Raw genomic sequence first — 19,768 nt, 5'->3', positions numbered from 1 at the left:
AAACTGTGCAAAGTATCTCACCTTTTCTCGCTCTTTCCATCACCTTTTCTTATTAATAAAGTATTCATGATGTTTTCCCATAATTTTAAAGAAGGTGGTATCCCTACGGATTTCGGGTAAGCTATTACTAAATTACCATTGAGACCACTTTTCGAAGTTGCTGGGCATTTTCTCGCTTGTCACTTCATAGGATAAAAGATACCGCAGACACAACACCGCAAAAAAGAAACAAGAATAAGAGCGCATTAAAAGCGATATAGAGTCACATAACGCACAAGAAGAAGTAGCACATTATTATTTTCCCCATGGCGATTCCTAGCAGACGGATTTCTCGACATGTCTGTAAGTAACTAACCCAGGCACATCTAGTTCGCCTTGATACCCAAAATAACATATCAAGATTAAACACATTTGCTTTCAACTATCATATGTTATCTTTAAGTGGTATAGAAAAACATCTGTGGTGTTTATATAAAAGTTAGTTGGTGTTTCTCGATGCCTTCGTGTGAGTGAACAATGAGTTCATTCATAACATTAGTCTAGGATTACTCATGTTAGTAGTGCTTGAGAAGGTGACGTTGTAAGTTGCTCCCTTACCTAAGCCACCTTGGGAGAAGATGGTGGTATTTAAATTTTCTTCTCAGCTAAGCCACTAAGACAGAAAGGTAGTGGCATTACATTATTATTACATGTACTTACCCAAGCCAAGACGGAATGAAGGTGGTAGTATTGAGTTTCTCCCTCAGTCAAGCTACCGAGATCAAGAGAAGGTGGTGGCTTTAAGTACTGGGCTTTACCTTAGCTATTAAAACAACAGCCTGCCTGGTCCCTTCGAATACCCAACAAGAAAAAGGAGACAAGATGGTGATGAATTCTGCCCTCAACTGAACCACTAAGACAGAAAATGTGGTGGTATCACATAACATTCTTAGCTAAACCACAAAGATAAAAAGTGCTGGTTTTAAGCTTTGCCTTATCCTAAACAACCAAGATAGAACGTGGTGTTGAGTTCTCCCTCAACTAAACCATGAAGATAGAAGGTGGATATTTCCCATGCTTAAGCTAGCAAGACCGAGAAAGTGACAGCATCAAGTTATTCTCACATCAACCACCAAGGCACCTAATCAATTCAGAATGAAAGCTAAAGCTTTAGCAGATATTTTATTTACAATCATCTTGTCTTTCACTGTTCATGCGTCAGGTCTCAGGGTGCATGTGGAGTATGTGGATAATCACTTCACCTCAAGGACTCAGCACATCGTGAGAGAAGCTGTGTTCCACATATCCAGATTACTTAGTATTCAAAATAAGTTAAGGAAACCAGTATTTCATGTCCCAAGGGAAAAGAATGCTTGTGTTTCTATATATTTTGATGGGCCAAATAAAGGCAAATGTGGCCAGATATCTAAACATTACCTTGGTATTGAGAAATGTGGTGAGGCCAAGATACCACAAGCCCATCTGGAGGGTCTGCAAGTTTTTGGCCCCAAAGAAGTAGAGCCCCTCTCCACATCATTGCCTCAGGGACATGGATTTACAGATGGTACAAATTTTGTTGTTTACTTAACCTCCAAGCAAAGCAAGTTATGTTCTTCCTCTCTGGCCCACTCCCATGTGTGTCGCATGGAAGCATCAAGGATTGGCGGGGTGCACAGTGGACGGCCAGTTGCTGGAACAATCAATGCATGCTGGAAAGAAGGAGAAACCGATGACATCATGATAAAGAGAGTTGTCATTCATGAACTGATACACCTCCTTGGTATGAACTACAGAAGTATAAGGGAATTTATTGAGTGTGATAGCAAAGGCAACACTAGGATGTGCTGGAAGTTGAAGGAAAGAGTATTATGGGTCACCCAGGATGGAGAGCTTGTGCTGTGGTCCAAGCACTTTAGGAAGGCCATAAGACATCAGAAGATTTGTTTAGATGGAACTCAGTGTCAAATTTCTAGTAATTTCCAAAGTTGTTCTCTTCAGGTTTGTGACCTATACAGTGGCATGGTTTTAGAAAACTTGACACAGAGTTTTGACACATTTGGTGGTGTTATCTTGGCAAAATCTCGCACTGGCACCCACTGGCCTGAAGAATTGTTTGACAGTCCAATGTCACTCATGATTCCGACATATGTAATGGTTGAGCATGTGATGGTTGACCCTCTTACCTTAGCACTCTTTAGAACATCAGGCTGGTACCAGATCAACCACAGTGCACTGCTCTGTATGAATCACTTCCTTGGTTCTGCTTCATCTCCACTCATCTGTAAGAACTTGATAGAAAATAACAGAGATTTTATTTCCTCAAATGAAACTTTTACAAGAGAGCAAATCACAGCTCAGAACTCACCTTCACAGAGTAGTCCAATAAATATGTCTGAAAATCATGATCCAGTCAGTACTTCAAAGGATGTAATAGGAAATGGGATTCAGAATTCCACTAATGAACTCAATATGTTCATCTGGACAAAAAGATCTAATACTGATAGAAAGCCTGAAAATGTGAAGTCTATTGCATCACTGTGTTCTCCTTTGTGCACTGCAATCACTGTGTTCCAGACCTTACTTATATACTTCACACTGCAGGTAATTTTATGGTTGTCTACATTATGGGTGTGTGAGTTTCAGTTCTTGGAATCTTGCTAGACATGTCACAAATTATGCAATTTTCAGTTCTGGCAGGTGATGCTTGATAATGTACTAATGTAAATCTAAAGGGAATCATAGATGATACACTGAGAAAGTGTTGGAGTTTTTATTGTATTAAAATGAATGGTGTAATTTGCCTTAATCTTTTGAGTCTTGATACTATGAACATGATTTGCATATAAACATTTCAGTTCAAGAGCTTTACGTAAAAAAAAAAAAAAAAAAATCAGATCCTACTGCAAGAATTAGGATGAAAAATACACATGTGTTTCCACAATTTTGTGTAAACTGACTGCCTGCTTGACTGTCTGCTTGGCTTCTTAGTGAATCTAGCATAGTTATTTTAGAATGTGATTTATGGTTTAATGTGAGCAGTGATATATTGAAGAAGAAGAGTGAAGAAGAGGAAATTATAGATGCAATCTTGATAATCCTATTATGGTAGAATTTTTTTTAAAGTCATGGTTGAATAATGTTTTATTGTTACACAGGGTGGTGGCTGGGCCAGGCAGGACGTAGAGCCTTTGCTTCCTCCTCCACCCCATCACTAACTACTGCACAGCCTGCTGAAGCTCCTCAGGCTCCTCAGGCTCTTCAAGAAGCACCTGGTAGGGGTAATTTGTGTTGTGTAACAGGAATTTTGATAACTTTTGATTTAATATAAATCATTAAATTTTATTTTTCTTGTTTAGTACATTATTACACAGTATAAGATATTAAAACAACTTAACACTTAATACTTCGGAAACCATAATTGTAATCTTGAATGTGTGCTTTTCAAAATTGATCATTATATCCTGAAGCAAGAGATTCATATGAAGAACTCTGCCATTTAAAAATGTATTCATTTATTCATTTTACACTGTAGAGTTCATAAGAATATTACCAGTAACCACTAATGAGTTTAGTATAAAAGTAAGATACTTATGTAATAGGAAAGACTATGAACTGTCAAATTTTCAGTGTTTGCAGTGCAGCATTGTCTCTTGGTAAAGAGTAGTCATCTGAAAACACTATATTACAATGTATCTGTTGATTTACCATGCTTTTACCCTTCCAGTATTTTTCTGTTCCTATTTTACTATGATGTTTCTTCATAATTACTTGAGTTGATATGACTAACATCATTATATAGTGCAAAATGTAGTCGCTCTTTAATTTTTAGAGACTGATACAGCACAAAGCTTTAATGCACATTTTATCTTGCCTCTGTTGAGGTTGATGCTTCACTGTGAAAGTGTAGAGTAATTTTTGTTCTGTTTTCTGTACGAGGAAAAGGGAAATATGCGGCTGAAAGAGCCCGATGGTGCTACAGTACTATGTCTTACCATAGACTGAACATGGTATGCCTTTAGACTAAAAAGAAACTCCTCAGAATGGCTACTATCTATTAGCTAACATTGTTAGTTCTCTATAAAGCCAAAAATATTTATGCTGAAGAACAGTCTATTATTGTTTGGGTAGCAAGAGGCCGTCTCATTGTGAGACTTTGATTTCTAAGTTATAAAAATAAACTCATTTACAGAACTTAATGCATTCATGGTTTCGTGTACTTCCTAAAAGAAAAGATTATCATACTGAGAAGCTAAGTAATTATTGTCCCAGGAATACATTTGGTATAAAAATACAATGCATGTATGTATCTTTAATTCTACTATTAAAATGTTACATTGTAGAGACGTGTGAAAATACATACTGACATTGATATTTTAGTAATTATAGTAGAATATCCAAAAATATACAATATCATAGTATTTTTGTGAAATACTGTGATATTTGGTGAATCTGGTAACTGCAGCTAGAGTTAATGATCTCTCCTATTGATCATTGTGGAAAGATGGAGTGCATGATCTATTCTTTTAAGGATTTTCATCAATGTTATGTATGTATAATTACCAATTCCCATTGTGTCCACAAGAAATGGGTTAGGGATATTTTAGTCATCTGTGGAGAATGGATGGGAGTATTCATGAAATTTTCATGATATAATCATGACAGTAGAAATAGATATTCCAAAGTGCACTGGTGTGTCACTATGTATAATATATATATCTGCTGAAGTTTTGTAAGCTGGCTATTGATAAAGATTTCTCTTTCAGAAATGGATTATGTCTCAGAACAGATGAAAAACACCCTCAAGCACCCAGACTATTTTAAAGTTTCTGAGTTGTTCACTGTGGAAGACTTATTTAATGCTCGTGTTCATCTCGGACACACTGAGGGTTCTCTGGATGAACATATGAGCCAGTTTGTATTTGGCTCTAGACTGGGTTACTTGATCATTGACCTTGACCAGACAGCAGGCCTGCTTCGAGATGCTCTCAACTTTATTGCTCACATTGCCTTTCGTGGAGGCATTATTCTCTTCATTGGCCGTACTCCCCAGCACCAGGTTGGTATAAATCATGTGGTATTGTAACAGGCTAGGATTTTAATTGAAAAAGGAAGACTTTGTTCTAAATAAATAGAGTATTGGAGGGTCTGTGGGTCAGGCAGGTCTGTGCGCTATATCCCGTGTCAGGTCCCATAACACATAAACAGAGAGTGGAAATGACGAGGCAAAGTTCAGATTTTTTTTCCAGTATCTTTCCACTGTTGTGTGTGCACTAGAGAGAACTAGGCAGTGTGTTTTCCATCATAACTGAGGTACACTGAGGTCCGCTAACTGTTTCAATAGCACACATGAATGTCAGTATTAGTCACTGCACCTATTTTCATACAAAACTAACATAACTTCATCATTATTATGCCTGGCTGTCTAATGGTTGAGGATAAACATGTTTAGTCTCACCAAATTAGGAATTGTGTGGGTAGTGCAAAAATCATCCATAAAATGCCCTTGGAGAGTAGCACACCAACCAGGATAGGGCATTACAAGACTATATAGTAAAACCTAAAATTGTACTGGTCCACAGAGTGAGGCCGATAATCTGTACCATGTTGCCATATGTCTCATTTCTTCAAAGAAAGTGGAATAACAGTTCTCTATTCAATTTAATGCATGATTTCACTAAAAAAAAGTGGGGTGCACAAGAGACATGAAGATTTCTGCAGGTGATTATGTCATAAGTAAATTAAATGTGGTAAAGGTACTGGTTATAAAAAAGAAAATGAGACTGATAATTTGCATAATATTTATTGTTATGTCGTCTCGAGATACCCAATCTAACATAGTGAGTGATGAGAAGAAAGATGAGATGAGACAGCATTTTATATCAGTTATTGCCCCAAGCTCCACTTATTTATTGAAGATCATTGGATGAAGAGACTTTTTTTTCCTTGGTCTGGCTGTACAACACAGTAAGACGGGGAAGTGTCAGGGTATATTTCCATTGTGGCGACCAGATGAATAGTGAGTAAATTTGTACTTACATGCCTGTCTGGTGACCTGGATAATTTTTTTTATTTATTTACTTTTTTTTATATATTTATTTTTATTTTATTTTATTTTATTCTATTCTATTTTATTTATTTATTTTTATTACTCCTCAATAGGCAAGAGGAATTACCAACTACTTAGTGACAACAATTTTGATAGCTTGTGGATAAAAAAAAAAAAAAAAAATTATGGCACCTAGCACGATAACCTGACATCCCCTAGCGTGTAAACCCTCTAGTAGACGCACTGAGCCGTTGTAACCTTCCTCCCCATGCAGAGAAACCATAACGATAGAGGGCAGTGCGATATCCGCCATCATAGCAGATAAAATTTTACACTACAGATAAAACTTTCGTTATCATTTTCTAGTCTGGAGGTTTCGTAGCTGATATTGTTTGCATCAGATAGTGCAAACTGCCACCTCTACTCTATTATATATATTTAAAATGAAGTAAATTACCTTAGCACAAAGGCAATGAAAAACAATGTGGGACTGGACAAAAACACAAAGGAATATGTAAAACACACTCAACACACTTTCCCTCACTCAAATTTACCACTCAGCTCCACATAATAACACTGCCCACTCACTGAATTACCTCAAATCTCCCCTAAACACCACCCACTTTTTTTTTTTTCCTCCTATATTGCTTGTAGGTATACTTGAAGAGTATGGGAAGCGCTGTTCAGCTTCCACCCATTAGTGACGCAGGCAGTTTTATTTATAGTGGTACCCATATTAGGATCCATATCACCACCCAAGCACATCTTTGGTGTAACCACATAGAACCTGGGTATCATGGTGACATGTAGGTAACTTTTAACCACTAGACAAATGGCAAAGTTTCAAGTCGATACGTAGTGGGATTTGAATCTATGCATGGATGTCTGCCCGATCCCACTGTCACCACCTTATCCACTACGCCACTGCCTTTCTAATCTGATCAAACATGTGGTTATCTTTGTCCTGTGATAAGACCCCTGGTAGCCCACCATGCACCTGCACCCAACTAAAACCAGAGCCAGAGAGAGCCATCTCCTAATCTTCCCCTGGTTGCATCCCCCATGACCTACTCACCCCTGCCTCAGTTATCGGTTTGCTATTATGCTACATACTTTCTCTCCTTACTCTATTTTGCCTTATACATGTTGTGATACACTTAATGTGAACACTAATAATACTATCATGCACTCAACTTCAATATCCCTTCTCATAAAGTCCCTCCTTTTAATTGTAGGTGCTCAGTATGACAACCTTTCCTCCCTGTCTCACAGCTTCACCCAAACACTCCCAATCTATCCTCTCTTTAATCTACCATCTTACCATGCTACAGTATTCAAGTTTCCTAAACACCTTCCCTTTCCATATTTTATTAATTTAAGGACATGGGTATTCAGAATTAAGATGTTTAGAAATGACGTTTTTAGTTTTTCAAGTATTTAATAAGAATCAACTGTAGGTATTGATTTTTCTAGTATGTATTTTGAACAATAAGATTTTTGGGATTTGCAAATTCTTCACTTATAAATCAGAATATACTAGCAATCTTTTATAACTTTTAAATCCAAATTTGCAGATTGAATATGCAATTAAGGACTGAATTTTATTATTTAAGAAACTGACAATAAGAACTGTTGCCTTGCTATTTCACTTACAATTGTCAATAAAAGTTTTTATTACATATATAGATTCAAAGATTAACAACCTTTTTAAGTATACAATACGTAGGGTTAACAGAAAATAAGGGAGAGGGCAGGAAGTAGTAAAAGGGAATCCAGCCGAAAATAGGAGTACAGTAAGTCCTCGTTATACGATACAGATGTGTTCCTGGAAACCTTACCGTAAATTGAAATTACCATATACCGAATCCATTATAACATGTAATAATAGGGAATGCGTTCCAGCACGTCAAAAGTCACCCCTACAGAAATGAAAATACATGAAAATAGTCATAAAAAAAAAAAAAAGTGAAGTACTGCGCAAAAGAAATAAATAGAAAACGTTTTTATTTACCTTTCACTCGCTATGTATTTTATCACATGAAGTCCCTCCCGAGGCTAAGGGACACTAGGGATTTCAGCCCTTACTCATCTTCTGCTGAGTGTGCAGGCAAGGATAAGATGTTGTCGTCTGCACTGTCGGAAACAGATGTGAAAAGGTCAGCTGTAGCAGGGTCGGCACATTTCACTGGTTTGAAGAAAGAGGATATGGAGGAAGGGCAAGCTGTAGCAGGGTCGGCACATTTCACTGGTTTAAAGAAAGAGGATATGGAAGAAGGGCCAGCTGTAGAACCGTCGGCAGCGGATGTGGAAGGGCCAGCTGTTGCGGGGTCGGCAAGTGTGACAGGGACAGCATGTCTGACTGGCTTGAAAAACGAGTAGATGGAGGACTGTTTGGTTTTTCATCATAGATTTCTTGATAAGTCTTGACACTTTTCTCTATGTCATGAGCCACTTTGCTACTCCTGGCAGGATTTGGGTCACATTTCTTCAAGGTTTCCAGAGCTTTTTCGATACCACCAAAACATTCTCTAAGAGTTTTGATGTCCAGGTCACGCACAGGTTCTTCTTCCTCGTCTCCCTCTTTTTCTGTCTCCTGTGATGCCTTGTCTTGCTCTCTAAATTCATGATTTGAGAAAGGTTCAGCATGGCTGATCTTGAACATCATCATAATCAACTTCATCGAAGCCAGCCCTATGGCACAGATTTACTGTCATTTTTGATCACACCGATGTCGTTTTCAGTGAAGCCTGGGAAGTCATGCGCGCATTCTAGCCATACTTTATTCCATGCCAAGTTCATGGTAGACGACTTCACTTCGTCCCAAGATGACTTGATGTTATCTAAGGCATGCTTGATGTTATACGACTTCCACCATTCTCTGATAGTGGGCTTGCCAGGCCCATCTGTGCCCTTTATCAGTTGCTGCATGGTTTGCCACTGGTAGTAGGCTTTTCTATTCATTCATCTAATTAGTAATACATGTAGGTAATATGTAATGCAGTTAAAAAAAGGGAGGGAGAGGAAGAGATAACAGGCTCCAAGGGTAGTCAAGTTGAAGTCAGTACTATGAGTGGCGGGGAGGTGTGACGTGGATGACGTCATCACCCCTGCTCCCCCACGCTGGGCCCTCAGAGATGACATGAGCGGATACTGTATCTAAATTTTTCTTACCGTATATCAAATCGAGGGTAGTAATTTCCAAAAACTGTAACTGTGAACTTACTGGATAAAGAACTACCGTATAACGAGGACTTATTGTATTTTCATTATGTTCTCTCCTTTTCTCTCTTTATCTTCACTTATGATTCCTTCTAATTATGAATGATAAGCCATTATTAAAAACAGTAAATGACTTGCTCCTCTCCATTGGGTCTGTATGAGGACTAACTGTAAGTGGTAAAAATTAAATGAAATAATGCAATAATCAAATTCATCCCCCGTCAGATCTGCAGAAGTATACCCCTCAAATGCGAGTTCATTCCTCTAAGCAAAAATAGGGACTTAAGGAATCTAAATTATTAAATTTTTATGGTGGCAAAAAAATAAATGTTAATACAGTATACAGTGGTTGCCATACCATCCCCTTCAGGGAGGAAGAAATTCAATATCCTTGATTGTTACTTTCATTATGGAATGATCATGCTAAAATCAAACTCACCTGTCAGAGAAGGATGTCTGCAGAAGTATATTCCCAAAATAAGAGTTCATTTCCATAAGGAAAGTAAGAACTTGAGTAATCTAAATTATGTTTCAACTCATATGCATCAAACAATTAACTGTTCATTCTCGTGGCAAGGCTTTTATCTTAAGTATAATGAGAAGAGGAAGGAAAATAAAAGGAAAGTGGGAATAAGACTAAGCAAAAGGATTAGGGTCAAAGAGTGGAACCAAATTCAGGAAGTATAAGTATCATTCCTAATCTAGGGCTCCAGTCCATGAACTTCAATAATTTTCAAGATGATGACAGGTCTGGCATTTTGTTTGATTCGTGTATAGATGAAGTGATAGGTGCTCGAAAGCTTGCTTAGAGATGACATGAACTAGTTTTAGAAATTGGAGTAACTTTTTGAGACAAAGTTCCAGGATACACTATCATGTAATACAGGGGTTCTCAACCTTTTTAATCTTATGTACCCCTCAAAGTCTTTCAGTATTGATCACGTACCCCTTACCCACAATGCAGCGTCAGGAAGGGTAACAATAAATACATGGTTTATTGACTTAGTTTATTAAATTTAAATTGTGTTATATATGTGGAGCAGACAAAATTTTTAATTAATATTAGTATGTTTCTATGAGGTAGTGTCATTAGGAACTGGTACCTCACAGGGAGACACTATATGTGACTAACATGCAATACATTTACCAAGAAGGAACTATATCAGAATTTTTTATTATGGCAGTGAACTAGTGTTGCTTGATGCTAGTTGCAACGTGTAACTAGTAACAATGATAGATAAGTCAGTGTGTGTGAATAACGTATAAATTAATAAATCAGAACAAATATTATAGGTTTGCAAGGTTTTGTGGCAACTGTAATCCAAGAGAGCTTTCTTTCAAGTGATATAACTCCAAGAGTTTTCTTGTTAACGTGTCCTGGTTCTAGTGAAGGACACATCCAGCCTAGCACATGTAGGCCACATTGTATACTACAAACAAATTTGCAGCTATTGAAAACTGAAGCATTTTGAGAAACCTGCCACGTACCCTCAAAATTCCTCTCACGTACCCCTGGGGGTACGCATACTCCAGGTTGAGAACCCCAGACGTAATAGAAGATTTAGTAATCATAAAATTAAAGCCTTCATTATTCAAAGTAGGTTTCTCAATTTAATCAATTTTTCAATGCAATTTGTTCCAGCTACTGATTGAAGACACAGCAAAGGAGTGCGGTGAATATGCTCACACCCGTTTCTGGCAGGGTGGTGTGCTCACTAATTCCACTGTCCAGTTTGGATGTGTGACACGTCTGCCTGACCTCATCATTGCTTTGCATACCATGAATAACGTCATCAGTCAACACACTGCCATAAGAGATGCAGCAAAGATGTTAATCCCTACTGTGGCTGTTGTGGATACGAACTGTAACCCAAACTTGGTGACATATCCCATCCCTGGCAATGATGACAGTGCTGCCTCAGTCAATCTGTATTGTAAATTATTCAAGGCTGCAATTCTTAGAGGTAAAGAAAAGCGTAAGGAATTACTAAAATTGTAGCAATTCTATCAAACAATAAATTACTGAAGACTTCAAAATTAAAAAGGTTGGAGATATGCTACAGACAAACCTAAGTGTAGTCAATATTCTTTAATTTCAGGGTTTTGTCCCATTGTCTAATAATTTGTATTTGTAATTTATGTTGAATGTTAAGTCTTGTAAATAAATTTTTCTGTGTTGCCTCACTTTCTTTATGCATTTCAATATATAAATTAAGATGTTATCACAAGAGAAAGTAGGGAAGAACTGAGCTGAATTTTCTGTAGACTGGTTATACCAAAACAATATAATGAATTCCTTATCTAAACATAAAAGGCATGATTTGAAACACAAAAGATATAGTAACTTTATTCTTTTGTGGTTGTGGAGTAAAACTCCAGTTTATGTACATCCTACATCTTCAAAACTGCATCACTAAAGTCTGAACCTTTGGTCAAGTGAAAACCACAAATATGACTTATTTTAGTGACACAGCAACTCATTCCTTGTAACAAATTACTGTACCTTAAATTGTACAAACACACAAGTAACAATATGATTCACTTAAGTTTCTTGAACAAGGACTCTGTGAGCTGAAAAGAAAGAAGAAAAAATTAGAAACCTCAAGCCAATGCCTTAAGAATGATATACAATGAAATATGATTTGGATAACAATTGCTGAGGATACAATTGATATTCTATATTTTGTCAGATTAAGCATGAGCACATCAGTTATACTGGTAAAAGTACCAGACTAGGTTCAGCATACCTTCATGACATGAGTATATATAGCTGTAGAAATCAATCTTACAGTTTAATGTGCATATCCACAAAATTTACTCCCAATCACTTATGTTAATATCTGCACAAATTAGTCCTACTAATTTATTGTCAATACTTACACAAAACCATTACCAGATTTTGTATAAATCTGAACAGAAATGATCTCCACCATTTGTTTATATCTATGGTTAAAATTAATCATGAATATGATTGAGAAAATGCCAAATTTAGTTTACATTTCTTTTTCTATACATATGATTTAGGCAGCATTCTTAATTCTATAATGGGAATTAATTGATTAATTGATTTCAAGAGATTGCAACGAGGTTATAACTGCTGTCCTTTGCAGTAATTTCATATTAAAAACACTTCACCAGTTAAAATAGTTGTCATTTAGCAGGCCAAGATCAATGAAGCTTATGCAGTTCTCACTGATGAGTAAAGTTACAACATGTATTATGAGATGTGTAGTAGACCAACTTACAAGATTATAGCCTTATCAATAAATTGAACATAACGAGATCTTAAACTTTTATTAGGATGATAGTAGATGGGATTAGAGATTAGTGAGAGAGCTTTAAAAGACTAAAGTATAAAACTCAATCATACACACACAATGATCAAAATCATAAGAGATGGACATTCACACACTGCACTTTGTTCTGACATTATTCCAAGCCACTGAGAATATCTTTTGCCTAGAGTGTTAAATCAATATCTATGTCTTAGTGCTGTCCTCTACAGGTGGCAGGGTTAAAATGTCAATAACGTGGAAAAACGAGCAAGAAACAAAGGGATATCCAAAATGGACAAAGGTGAGGAGGGTTTGTTTACACCAAGTGGTAGGTTTGAATTTCCTATACATGGTTTCTCTGGCTTCAGACTGGAGGACAAGTTTGATGACCAAAACACCAGAGAGTGTCTATTGAGGAGGAGGGTCATACACCTGGAGGACCTAGTGAAAGAACTAATGGTTAGGCTAAAAATCATGGAAAAGGACAATGAGATCACAAAAGCAAACACTGAAGTGCTGAAGAAACACTATGATGACTTGGAGAACAAAGTTTGTGCATGTGAAAAGAAAAGAGAGGTAATAAAGCTCAAGTGAGGAAAATAAATTGTTGGAAGATAAACTAGGATCAGCAGAACGTTAGTTTTAAAAAGATTACAAAAGAATCGACCCAGAAAAGGGAACACGAGGTTGTAAAGGTTTAATAATTAAGAAAGGAAAATTTGGTTAGAGATACTGTGGAAAAGAAAAAGTGCACTGTTAACTTTGGATTAAAGGAAAAAGTTATGCTAATTAGACACAAAAGAGAAAAATATGAGAAAAAGCAGGCTAAGAAAGAAGTGATCGAGGTGAAGGATGAAGAAGGCAGCAAGACTGAGTGAAGAAATTGAAGAAGTCTATAGACTGGGGAAATACAAGGAGGGAAAAACACACCCGGTAAAGATTAGAATAAGATCAAAAGCAGGCACTGAGAAAATCCTGGCAGGCTCATGGAGGCTGGGAATGAAAAGAAGTATATAAAAATGTATGGTTGAGACACAATCTAAATGAAGAGGAAAGAGCTAAATTCAGGCAGCTATGGGAAACTGACAAGAAAAAAAGAAAAAAAAACTTAAAACAGAACAGCAAAGGAGTGGACAAGCTACTACTGGAAGGTCAAAGACATGAAACTGAGAAACTGGTACACAAGGAGGGAGAACTAAAGAGAAATAAGTATCACTAGAGAAGAGGAAGAGTATCAAATGTCGCATACACAAATGTAAATGGTATTTTAACGGCAAAAATTGAATTGAACGATTATTTTCAGAGAAAGCAATCCTAACATTGTGGCATTAACTGAGACAAAATTGTATAGAGGACTTGAAGCATTTGATATTGGGGAAAATAGATACAATATATGGATGAAGACTAGAGAAACAGAATAAGGAGGAGGAGTGATGTTACTTGTAAAGAAAGAGCTGCAGGTGGATGAATTAACTTATGGAGAAAAGAGTGCTGAAGTGGTGCAAGAATGAGTAAGAATTCAAGGAGAAGGAAAAAGGGACTTTGCCTTGGTTATGTCCCACCCAAAACAAACTCATGGAGAAATGAAGAATACGGGAGCATGTTCAATGATACCAGAAAACGTTTAAGAGACTAACTGGAAAGAGTAAATACATGAGTGATGGGTGACTTTAATTGCAAGGAAATAGTTTTGGGAAGACCTGACAACTGAGGGAGGAGAAACATCTTGGAGACATATACTATTGAATCTAGCAGTACACAATATCCTAACTCAATGGGTGAAGGACAGCACTAGGTATAGAGCAAATGAAGAACCATCATGATTGGACTTAATATTTAGTAAAGAACCAGAGATACTTGATAACTTAGAATATAAGAGTCCTCTCGGTAAAAGTGACCATGCATTATTTGAATTCAGGCTGAAAGAAGGACTGGTAGAAACTAGGAACAGGCTACAAAAATGGAAGGTAAAATTACAGTAAAATTAACTTTGCAGAATTAAGGAAATACTTTGAACAAGCAGACTGGACTGAAGTTTATATATCAGAGAAAACTGAAAACAAGTGGTAATATTTTAATGGAGCAAAATTAAGGAAATACTTTGAACAAGCAGACTGGACTGAAGTTTATATATCAGAGAAAACTGAAAACAAGTGGTAATATTTTAATGGAGAAGTACAATGAAAGAATAATGAAACAGACACAAGGAGTGGTTCAATAGATGTGAGTCAGCAAGGTCCACAACATCATTATGACTTCTGTAACAGAAGGTAAAGTACCAACAGATTGGAAAAGAAGGGATATGATGCCCATGTTCAAAAGGAGGAGATGGTAAAATGGAGGATCCATTAAACTATAGACCATTAAACTAGACCAGTGTAATAGCAAAAATGTGAAAGGATAATAAAGAAGAAATGGATGGAATATCTGGAGGAGAGAGGTAGTAAGTTGACAGATAGACAGTATGGATTCAGAAAAAGGAAGGTCTGTGTCACACATTTAGTAAGCTTCTACTCTAGAGTGGTTGACAAAGTGCAAGAAAGGGATGGCTGGGTGGACAGTATCTACTTAGATCTAAAGAAGGCACTTGACAAGATCCTGCACAAAATGTTACTGTGGAAATTTGAACAAAATGGAGGACCAAAGGGAGGACTTCCAAAATGGATGGCTGATTTACTAAAAGACAGAGAAATGAGCACAATTAAGAGGATAAGAAAATCGGCCTGGAAAGTCTTAAGTGGAGTTCCGCAGGTGTCAGTATTAGCTCCAATAATGTTTGTAGTATATGTGAATGATATACCAGAAAACATAGTTACATTAGTCTATTTGCAGATGATGTTAACTTAATGAGGAGGGTGAATAGAAACGAAGACTATGAGGTGCTAACACAAAACTTGGATACAATAGCAAAATGGTCCCTCACATGGGAAATGAAATCTAATACAAAAAAAAGTGCAGCGTATTAGAATTTGGAATGAGCAAAAGAAGGCCGAAGGGAGTTAACTCAATGGGGAATGAAGAAATTAAGAAATCTGAAGAAAAAGACCTAGGTGAATAATTTGTCACCAGAAGAGAACATAAATAGAATTACAGGAAATGTCTATAAACTTCTGAGAAATATAGAGCTGTCATGCACTTACACAGACAAAGATATGATAAAAAAAACTGTTAACGACTCTAAATATGCCCAAAATTAGAATATGCAGCTACAGTAAGGTCATCGAACAAAAAGGAACACAAAGAAACTAGACAGAATACAGAGGGTAGCAACAAAGCTTCCCCAAGTTTAAGTGAACGGTCATATGAAGAAAGGCTACGAATACCAGGTCTTACAATCTTAGAACAGAGAAGGAAAAGAGGAGATCTAATAGCAGTGTACAGAGCGATGAAGGAACTGGAAAAATTAGATAGAGAAGACTTACTAATCTGGGACACCAGTGACACAAGAGGACATGGAAAGAAATTAAGAAAGGATAACTGCAGGAGAGATATCAAGAAGTTAAGCTTTCTACAAAGATGTGCAGAGGTGTGGAATGGCTTAGATAAGAGAGTCACTGAGGCAAGGACAATTAATAAGTTCAAAGAAATGCTGGATTCTCATAGATATGGAGATGGGACAGCATGAGCATAGCTCTTTTCCTGTATGTTACAACTAGGTGAATACACACACCCAAACCCACCCACACACACATTGTAAATACATCATCATAAAGAAAATATTTGGCTTTCAGTTTTGGATTTATCAATGAAACCTACAGTATCTACCTACTCTCATGTTCATCATGGACAAAATAAACACTTTGATAAATATTTTCACTTACACAATGGTCAACACAGTGGAGGTAATCAAAAAGTTCTTCTGAACATGTTTCTTCTGTCTTGGATCTAGAGTTCACTCTATCATTGCAGGTTGTCAGTTTCTCATTCAGATGTGCACAGTGATTTGAGGTCCCACATGATTCCTTCAGGTCATCAAGAGGGTCCTAAAGAAAAGAACATTTGGTTGATTAATTATGAAATAGATGATTCTGGAATGTGATAAACTAATTCAAGAAATCAATCTCCTTTACTACATAAAAAAAAAAAAAAAAAAAAAAAAGCTTCACACAAAACTTCAATCAAATAATCAGCTCAAATTTTTGATACTAACAAATTCATTCAATTATTACAAAACATGTCAAAAAATTTAAATAGAAGGACTCACAAGAAGTTCTTCCTCTTCTTCCTCTTCCTCCTGAAAAACAAGTAAAAAATAAAGAATGGCACATATTCATTAAAGACATGAAAAATCATAATCAAAATACATATTGTGAATGCTGCATGAAAGTGAGCAGTTAAGAAATTCATACTGCACTTTGGTGATCTGTTGATTTTAAAGAAAGTAGAATTATCACATATTTTCTCTCATTTCTTCCATTATTTTGGTTAGATACATTCAATCACTGGTTCATCTCTTTAACTTAAGTAAACAATATTATTTTTATCTTAAAACTACACCATAGTATGGAATCCATATATTTTCTTGAAATAATGGACAGTAGTAGACCATTTTATAGGAGGACAACATTGAAATGACTATGACCATATCACTGACATCATGAAAAATAATATTAGTAAAAATAAAAATAAATTATAATAAAAAATGAATAAATATAATGAACTGACTAATAATAACCCTAACAATAGTAAGTTGCAACTGTTGTTAGAAAATGGAAATTATTCCATTAGGCGCAGCAACAGCTAAGGTCATATGGCACTGCTAGGGTTAACGGGAGAATGCTAGATCTCCCACCAGGCAACTAGGTTTGGCAAAGATTCGAACCCAGGCCACCTAGACTGGAGGCCTGAACACGAGCCATAGTTGGGTTACTAATGAATTAAATTACTTAAAAAAAAAAAAACAATAATAAATAAATAAATAAATAAAATTAAAAAAAATAAAGAAAAAAATCATGAATAGCACAACCAGTTTAGTAAAGAAAATGTGACCTTTGGATGGAGTTACTCTTGTGTTTACTGAATTGCATTGCCTGCCTATTGTATATAAAATTTGTTTAAACATACACAGTCATGAGTACTGGAAAGCCTGGACATTCAAACCATTTCAGTTAGACACTCATATTAACATCAGTCATGATTCAGATGTATTTAGACCTAAAGGGGGTATCACACTGACCTATGATACGCAGAATGCGGGCCATTCTTCTTAATATGAAACTAAGAACATTATCATACACAGGCTGTCTGTGTTCTTGCTACGCTAGGCAAGTGGTCCAGCAACCAGGACCAAGCCTAATCAAAAGAAACCAAAAAAAATCATGCTGCTTATACCTCAACCTATGCTTCATGCTGGAATTACATTTCCACTTGCTGTTATTGAAGAGAAGGAAGTAAGAAGATGCTAGAGAAGAACAGAGACGTGCGCAATTGTAACTTTGGAGTCAAGGATGTTTGCCATAAGTGCAAACTATTCACACACACACACACACACACACACACAAACACAATCACACACACATATATATATATATATATATATATATATATATATATATATATATATATATATATATATATATATATATATATCTTTATAGATTGATGAAATATTATTTAACATTCCAATATGAAAAATTTATGCATATTCTTTATAGTTTACATGACAGATTCTTATTACATATTTTATGTTTATTTTTCTGTTGGGATAGCATACAGAGTACCAGAATGGATATCAAGCCATCCCAACTTTGCTCTGCTAATCTCGGCAAAGTTCCAGAGCTCTATCTGGAGCAAATGTTCCTTGTTCCGTGTATCATAGGCCAGTGTGATACCCATTATGAAAGAAGATACAACACTGACACTGCTCTTAAGGCTTTCTAAAATTATACACCAAGATAAATTACTTAGACAAATGAAAACCAGTTAAAATATCTGTATATTGAAAAGGAGACTGAAAACATTTCTATCTTCTAATTATGATCACGATATTCACCAAGAACTATGCTTGGTAATGTGATTTCCAGTACGTGTGTGTGTGTGTGTGTATATATATATATATATATATATTATCCATATACTGTAACATTACATTGTATAATTTGAGCAATATCTTATTGTCTATTATTACTTCAATATTTTTTTCAATACCTAGTATGAGTTTGTGACCCCATTTATTTTGGTTAATCACACAATTTCTCTCAGGCTTTTACTATCTAAGGTAACTCAAGTATGGAAATGATTGACGAGACACACTTCACATACACAACTGCATAAAGTAAACAAGTAAATTAACAAGAGCTGGCCACCGGGATCAGCTGGTTTTGGGTATGTGATGATGCAATGGAGGGTGGCCGGTCAACCTCTTTGCCTCATGCTGTCTTCTTTCCTTCTCTCTACGTGTCTTACAGTGTTCTGACTCTTCCCTGAACACCTAATCCACACACTCTAGCGCACAGCTTACCTCCTCTTCCTCAGGATCATCATTGTGCACTTTAATATCGTCAATCGCCATGACTGCGGTGATTGTAGTGCCGAGGTGTAGCAAGTCCGGCTGGTGCTGCGGCGGCTGAGCCTCCCGTCTGGCCGTCACCTCCCCCTCGGCCCTTCCTGCCACTTACTTTCAGCACTCTCACCGATCAATGCACATTCTGGAAGTCAGTTGTACAAATATTTAAATTCTTTGAACATGAATGGATTTTATGGTATAGAATAAGAAAAATATAAATATCGATCCTTATATCTTATATGCAGCACACCTCACAAGGTTCTTTTTTTTTTTTTTTAGTCATGAAAGTAAAATGGGAGGAGTCGGCATAACGTCACAGAAGTCGACGTGCTATTGGTCCGCTACTGCCCCTAGGGCTCCATGGCCCATTCTTTTACTCTACACCAGTGTTATTCACTAATTTTTTGCAAGGCAGCCACTTGGGTTAAACACATTCATTGAGAGAGCTGCAGCTAGTGCAAGCTAGCATAACTCAATTAAATTAAGTAGTACTGGGCTGCTAGTGCAATATAGTAAATAAGATAAATTAGACATGATAATATTAGTCTATATATCTTGTTATTAAGAGCAAAATAAAGACCAAACTTACTTAATGCTATGAGAGGAAGTGTGCTTTTTTTTTTTTTTATTCATTTATTTATCTATTTTTCAAGAGCGGCTCGCGAGCTGCGCGATGAATACCACTGCTCTACACCCAAAGACCGCAAAACATTATATCAGTCGAGCATTGAAATATTTTACATA

General features: G+C 36.4%; 3 protein-coding genes across 6 annotated transcripts in view; 1 reads left to right on the top strand and 2 right to left on the bottom strand.

The window, feature by feature from the left end:
* Nucleotides 1–160, bottom strand: part of LOC123505336 (UPF0415 protein C7orf25 homolog) — a 30,776-nt gene extending 30,616 nt beyond the window's left edge. Inside the window, exon 1 of the mRNA XM_045256541.1 lies at nt 22–160. The gene's annotated coding sequence lies outside the window, so the exon portion shown is untranslated. The remainder of the gene's footprint in view (nt 1–21) is intronic.
* On the top strand, nt 158–11,422 carry LOC123505338 (28S ribosomal protein S2, mitochondrial-like). Of its 3 annotated transcripts, none has more exons than XM_045256544.1 (4): nt 158–342; nt 3,135–3,251; nt 4,743–5,035; nt 10,887–11,422. In XM_045256544.1, the coding sequence occupies exons 1-4, from the start codon at nt 306–308 to the stop codon at nt 11,241–11,243; spliced, it is 804 nt and encodes a 267-aa protein (XP_045112479.1). In that variant the 5' UTR covers nt 158–305; the 3' UTR covers nt 11,244–11,422. The 3 variants fall into 3 exon arrangements, 2 of the variants coding, with proteins under 2 accessions (XP_045112479.1, XP_045112480.1); XM_045256545.1 differs by lacking the exon at nt 158–342 and adding an exon at nt 2,562–2,580; XR_006675115.1 differs by lacking the exons at nt 158–342; nt 10,887–11,422 and adding an exon at nt 408–2,580 and having other exon boundaries at nt 4,743–4,882.
* A 156-nt stretch (nt 11,423–11,578) lies between these two features.
* Nucleotides 11,579–19,124, bottom strand: LOC123505339 (cytochrome b-c1 complex subunit 6, mitochondrial-like). Of its 2 annotated transcripts, XM_045256546.1 has the most exons (4): nt 18,980–19,121; nt 16,724–16,753; nt 16,341–16,502; nt 11,579–11,815 (listed from the first exon to the last, which is right to left on the bottom strand). In XM_045256546.1, the coding sequence occupies exons 1-4, from the start codon at nt 19,028–19,030 to the stop codon at nt 11,783–11,785; spliced, it is 276 nt and encodes a 91-aa protein (XP_045112481.1). In that variant the 5' UTR covers nt 19,031–19,121; the 3' UTR covers nt 11,579–11,782. The 2 variants fall into 2 exon arrangements, with proteins under 2 accessions (XP_045112481.1, XP_045112482.1); XM_045256547.1 differs by lacking the exon at nt 16,724–16,753 and having other exon boundaries at nt 18,980–19,124.
* Between the last annotated feature and the right edge of the window lie 644 nt (nt 19,125–19,768).

Source organism: Portunus trituberculatus, chromosome 18, assembly GCF_017591435.1.
Source record: "Portunus trituberculatus isolate SZX2019 chromosome 18, ASM1759143v1, whole genome shotgun sequence".
Lineage (NCBI taxonomy): Eukaryota > Metazoa > Arthropoda > Malacostraca > Decapoda > Portunidae > Portunus > Portunus trituberculatus.
The sequence above is the reverse complement of the archived record's forward strand: the minus strand, read 5'-3'. Positions and strand labels throughout refer to the sequence as shown.

Bases quoted from the DNA above. Each gene is read 5' to 3' on its own strand.
- LOC123505339 (XM_045256546.1), bottom strand. From the start codon at position 19,030: ATGGCGATTGACGATATTAAAGTGCACAATGATGATCCTGAGGAAGAG. The intron at 16,503-16,723 runs GTGAGTCCTTCT...TCTTTTCTTTAG, and splicing joins AAGAAGAGGAAGAACTTCTT to GACCCTCTTGATGACCTGAA. The intron at 11,816-16,340 runs GTAAGTGAAAAT...CTTTCTTTTCAG, and splicing joins TCCACTGTGTTGACCATTGT to CTCACAGAGTCCTTGTTCAA.
- LOC123505338 (XM_045256544.1), top strand. From the start codon at position 306: ATGGCGATTCCTAGCAGACGGATTTCTCGACATGTCT. The intron at 343-3,134 runs GTAAGTAACTAA...ATTGTTACACAG, and splicing joins ACGGATTTCTCGACATGTCT to GGTGGTGGCTGGGCCAGGCA. The intron at 5,036-10,886 runs GTTGGTATAAAT...AATTTGTTCCAG, and splicing joins GCCGTACTCCCCAGCACCAG to CTACTGATTGAAGACACAGC.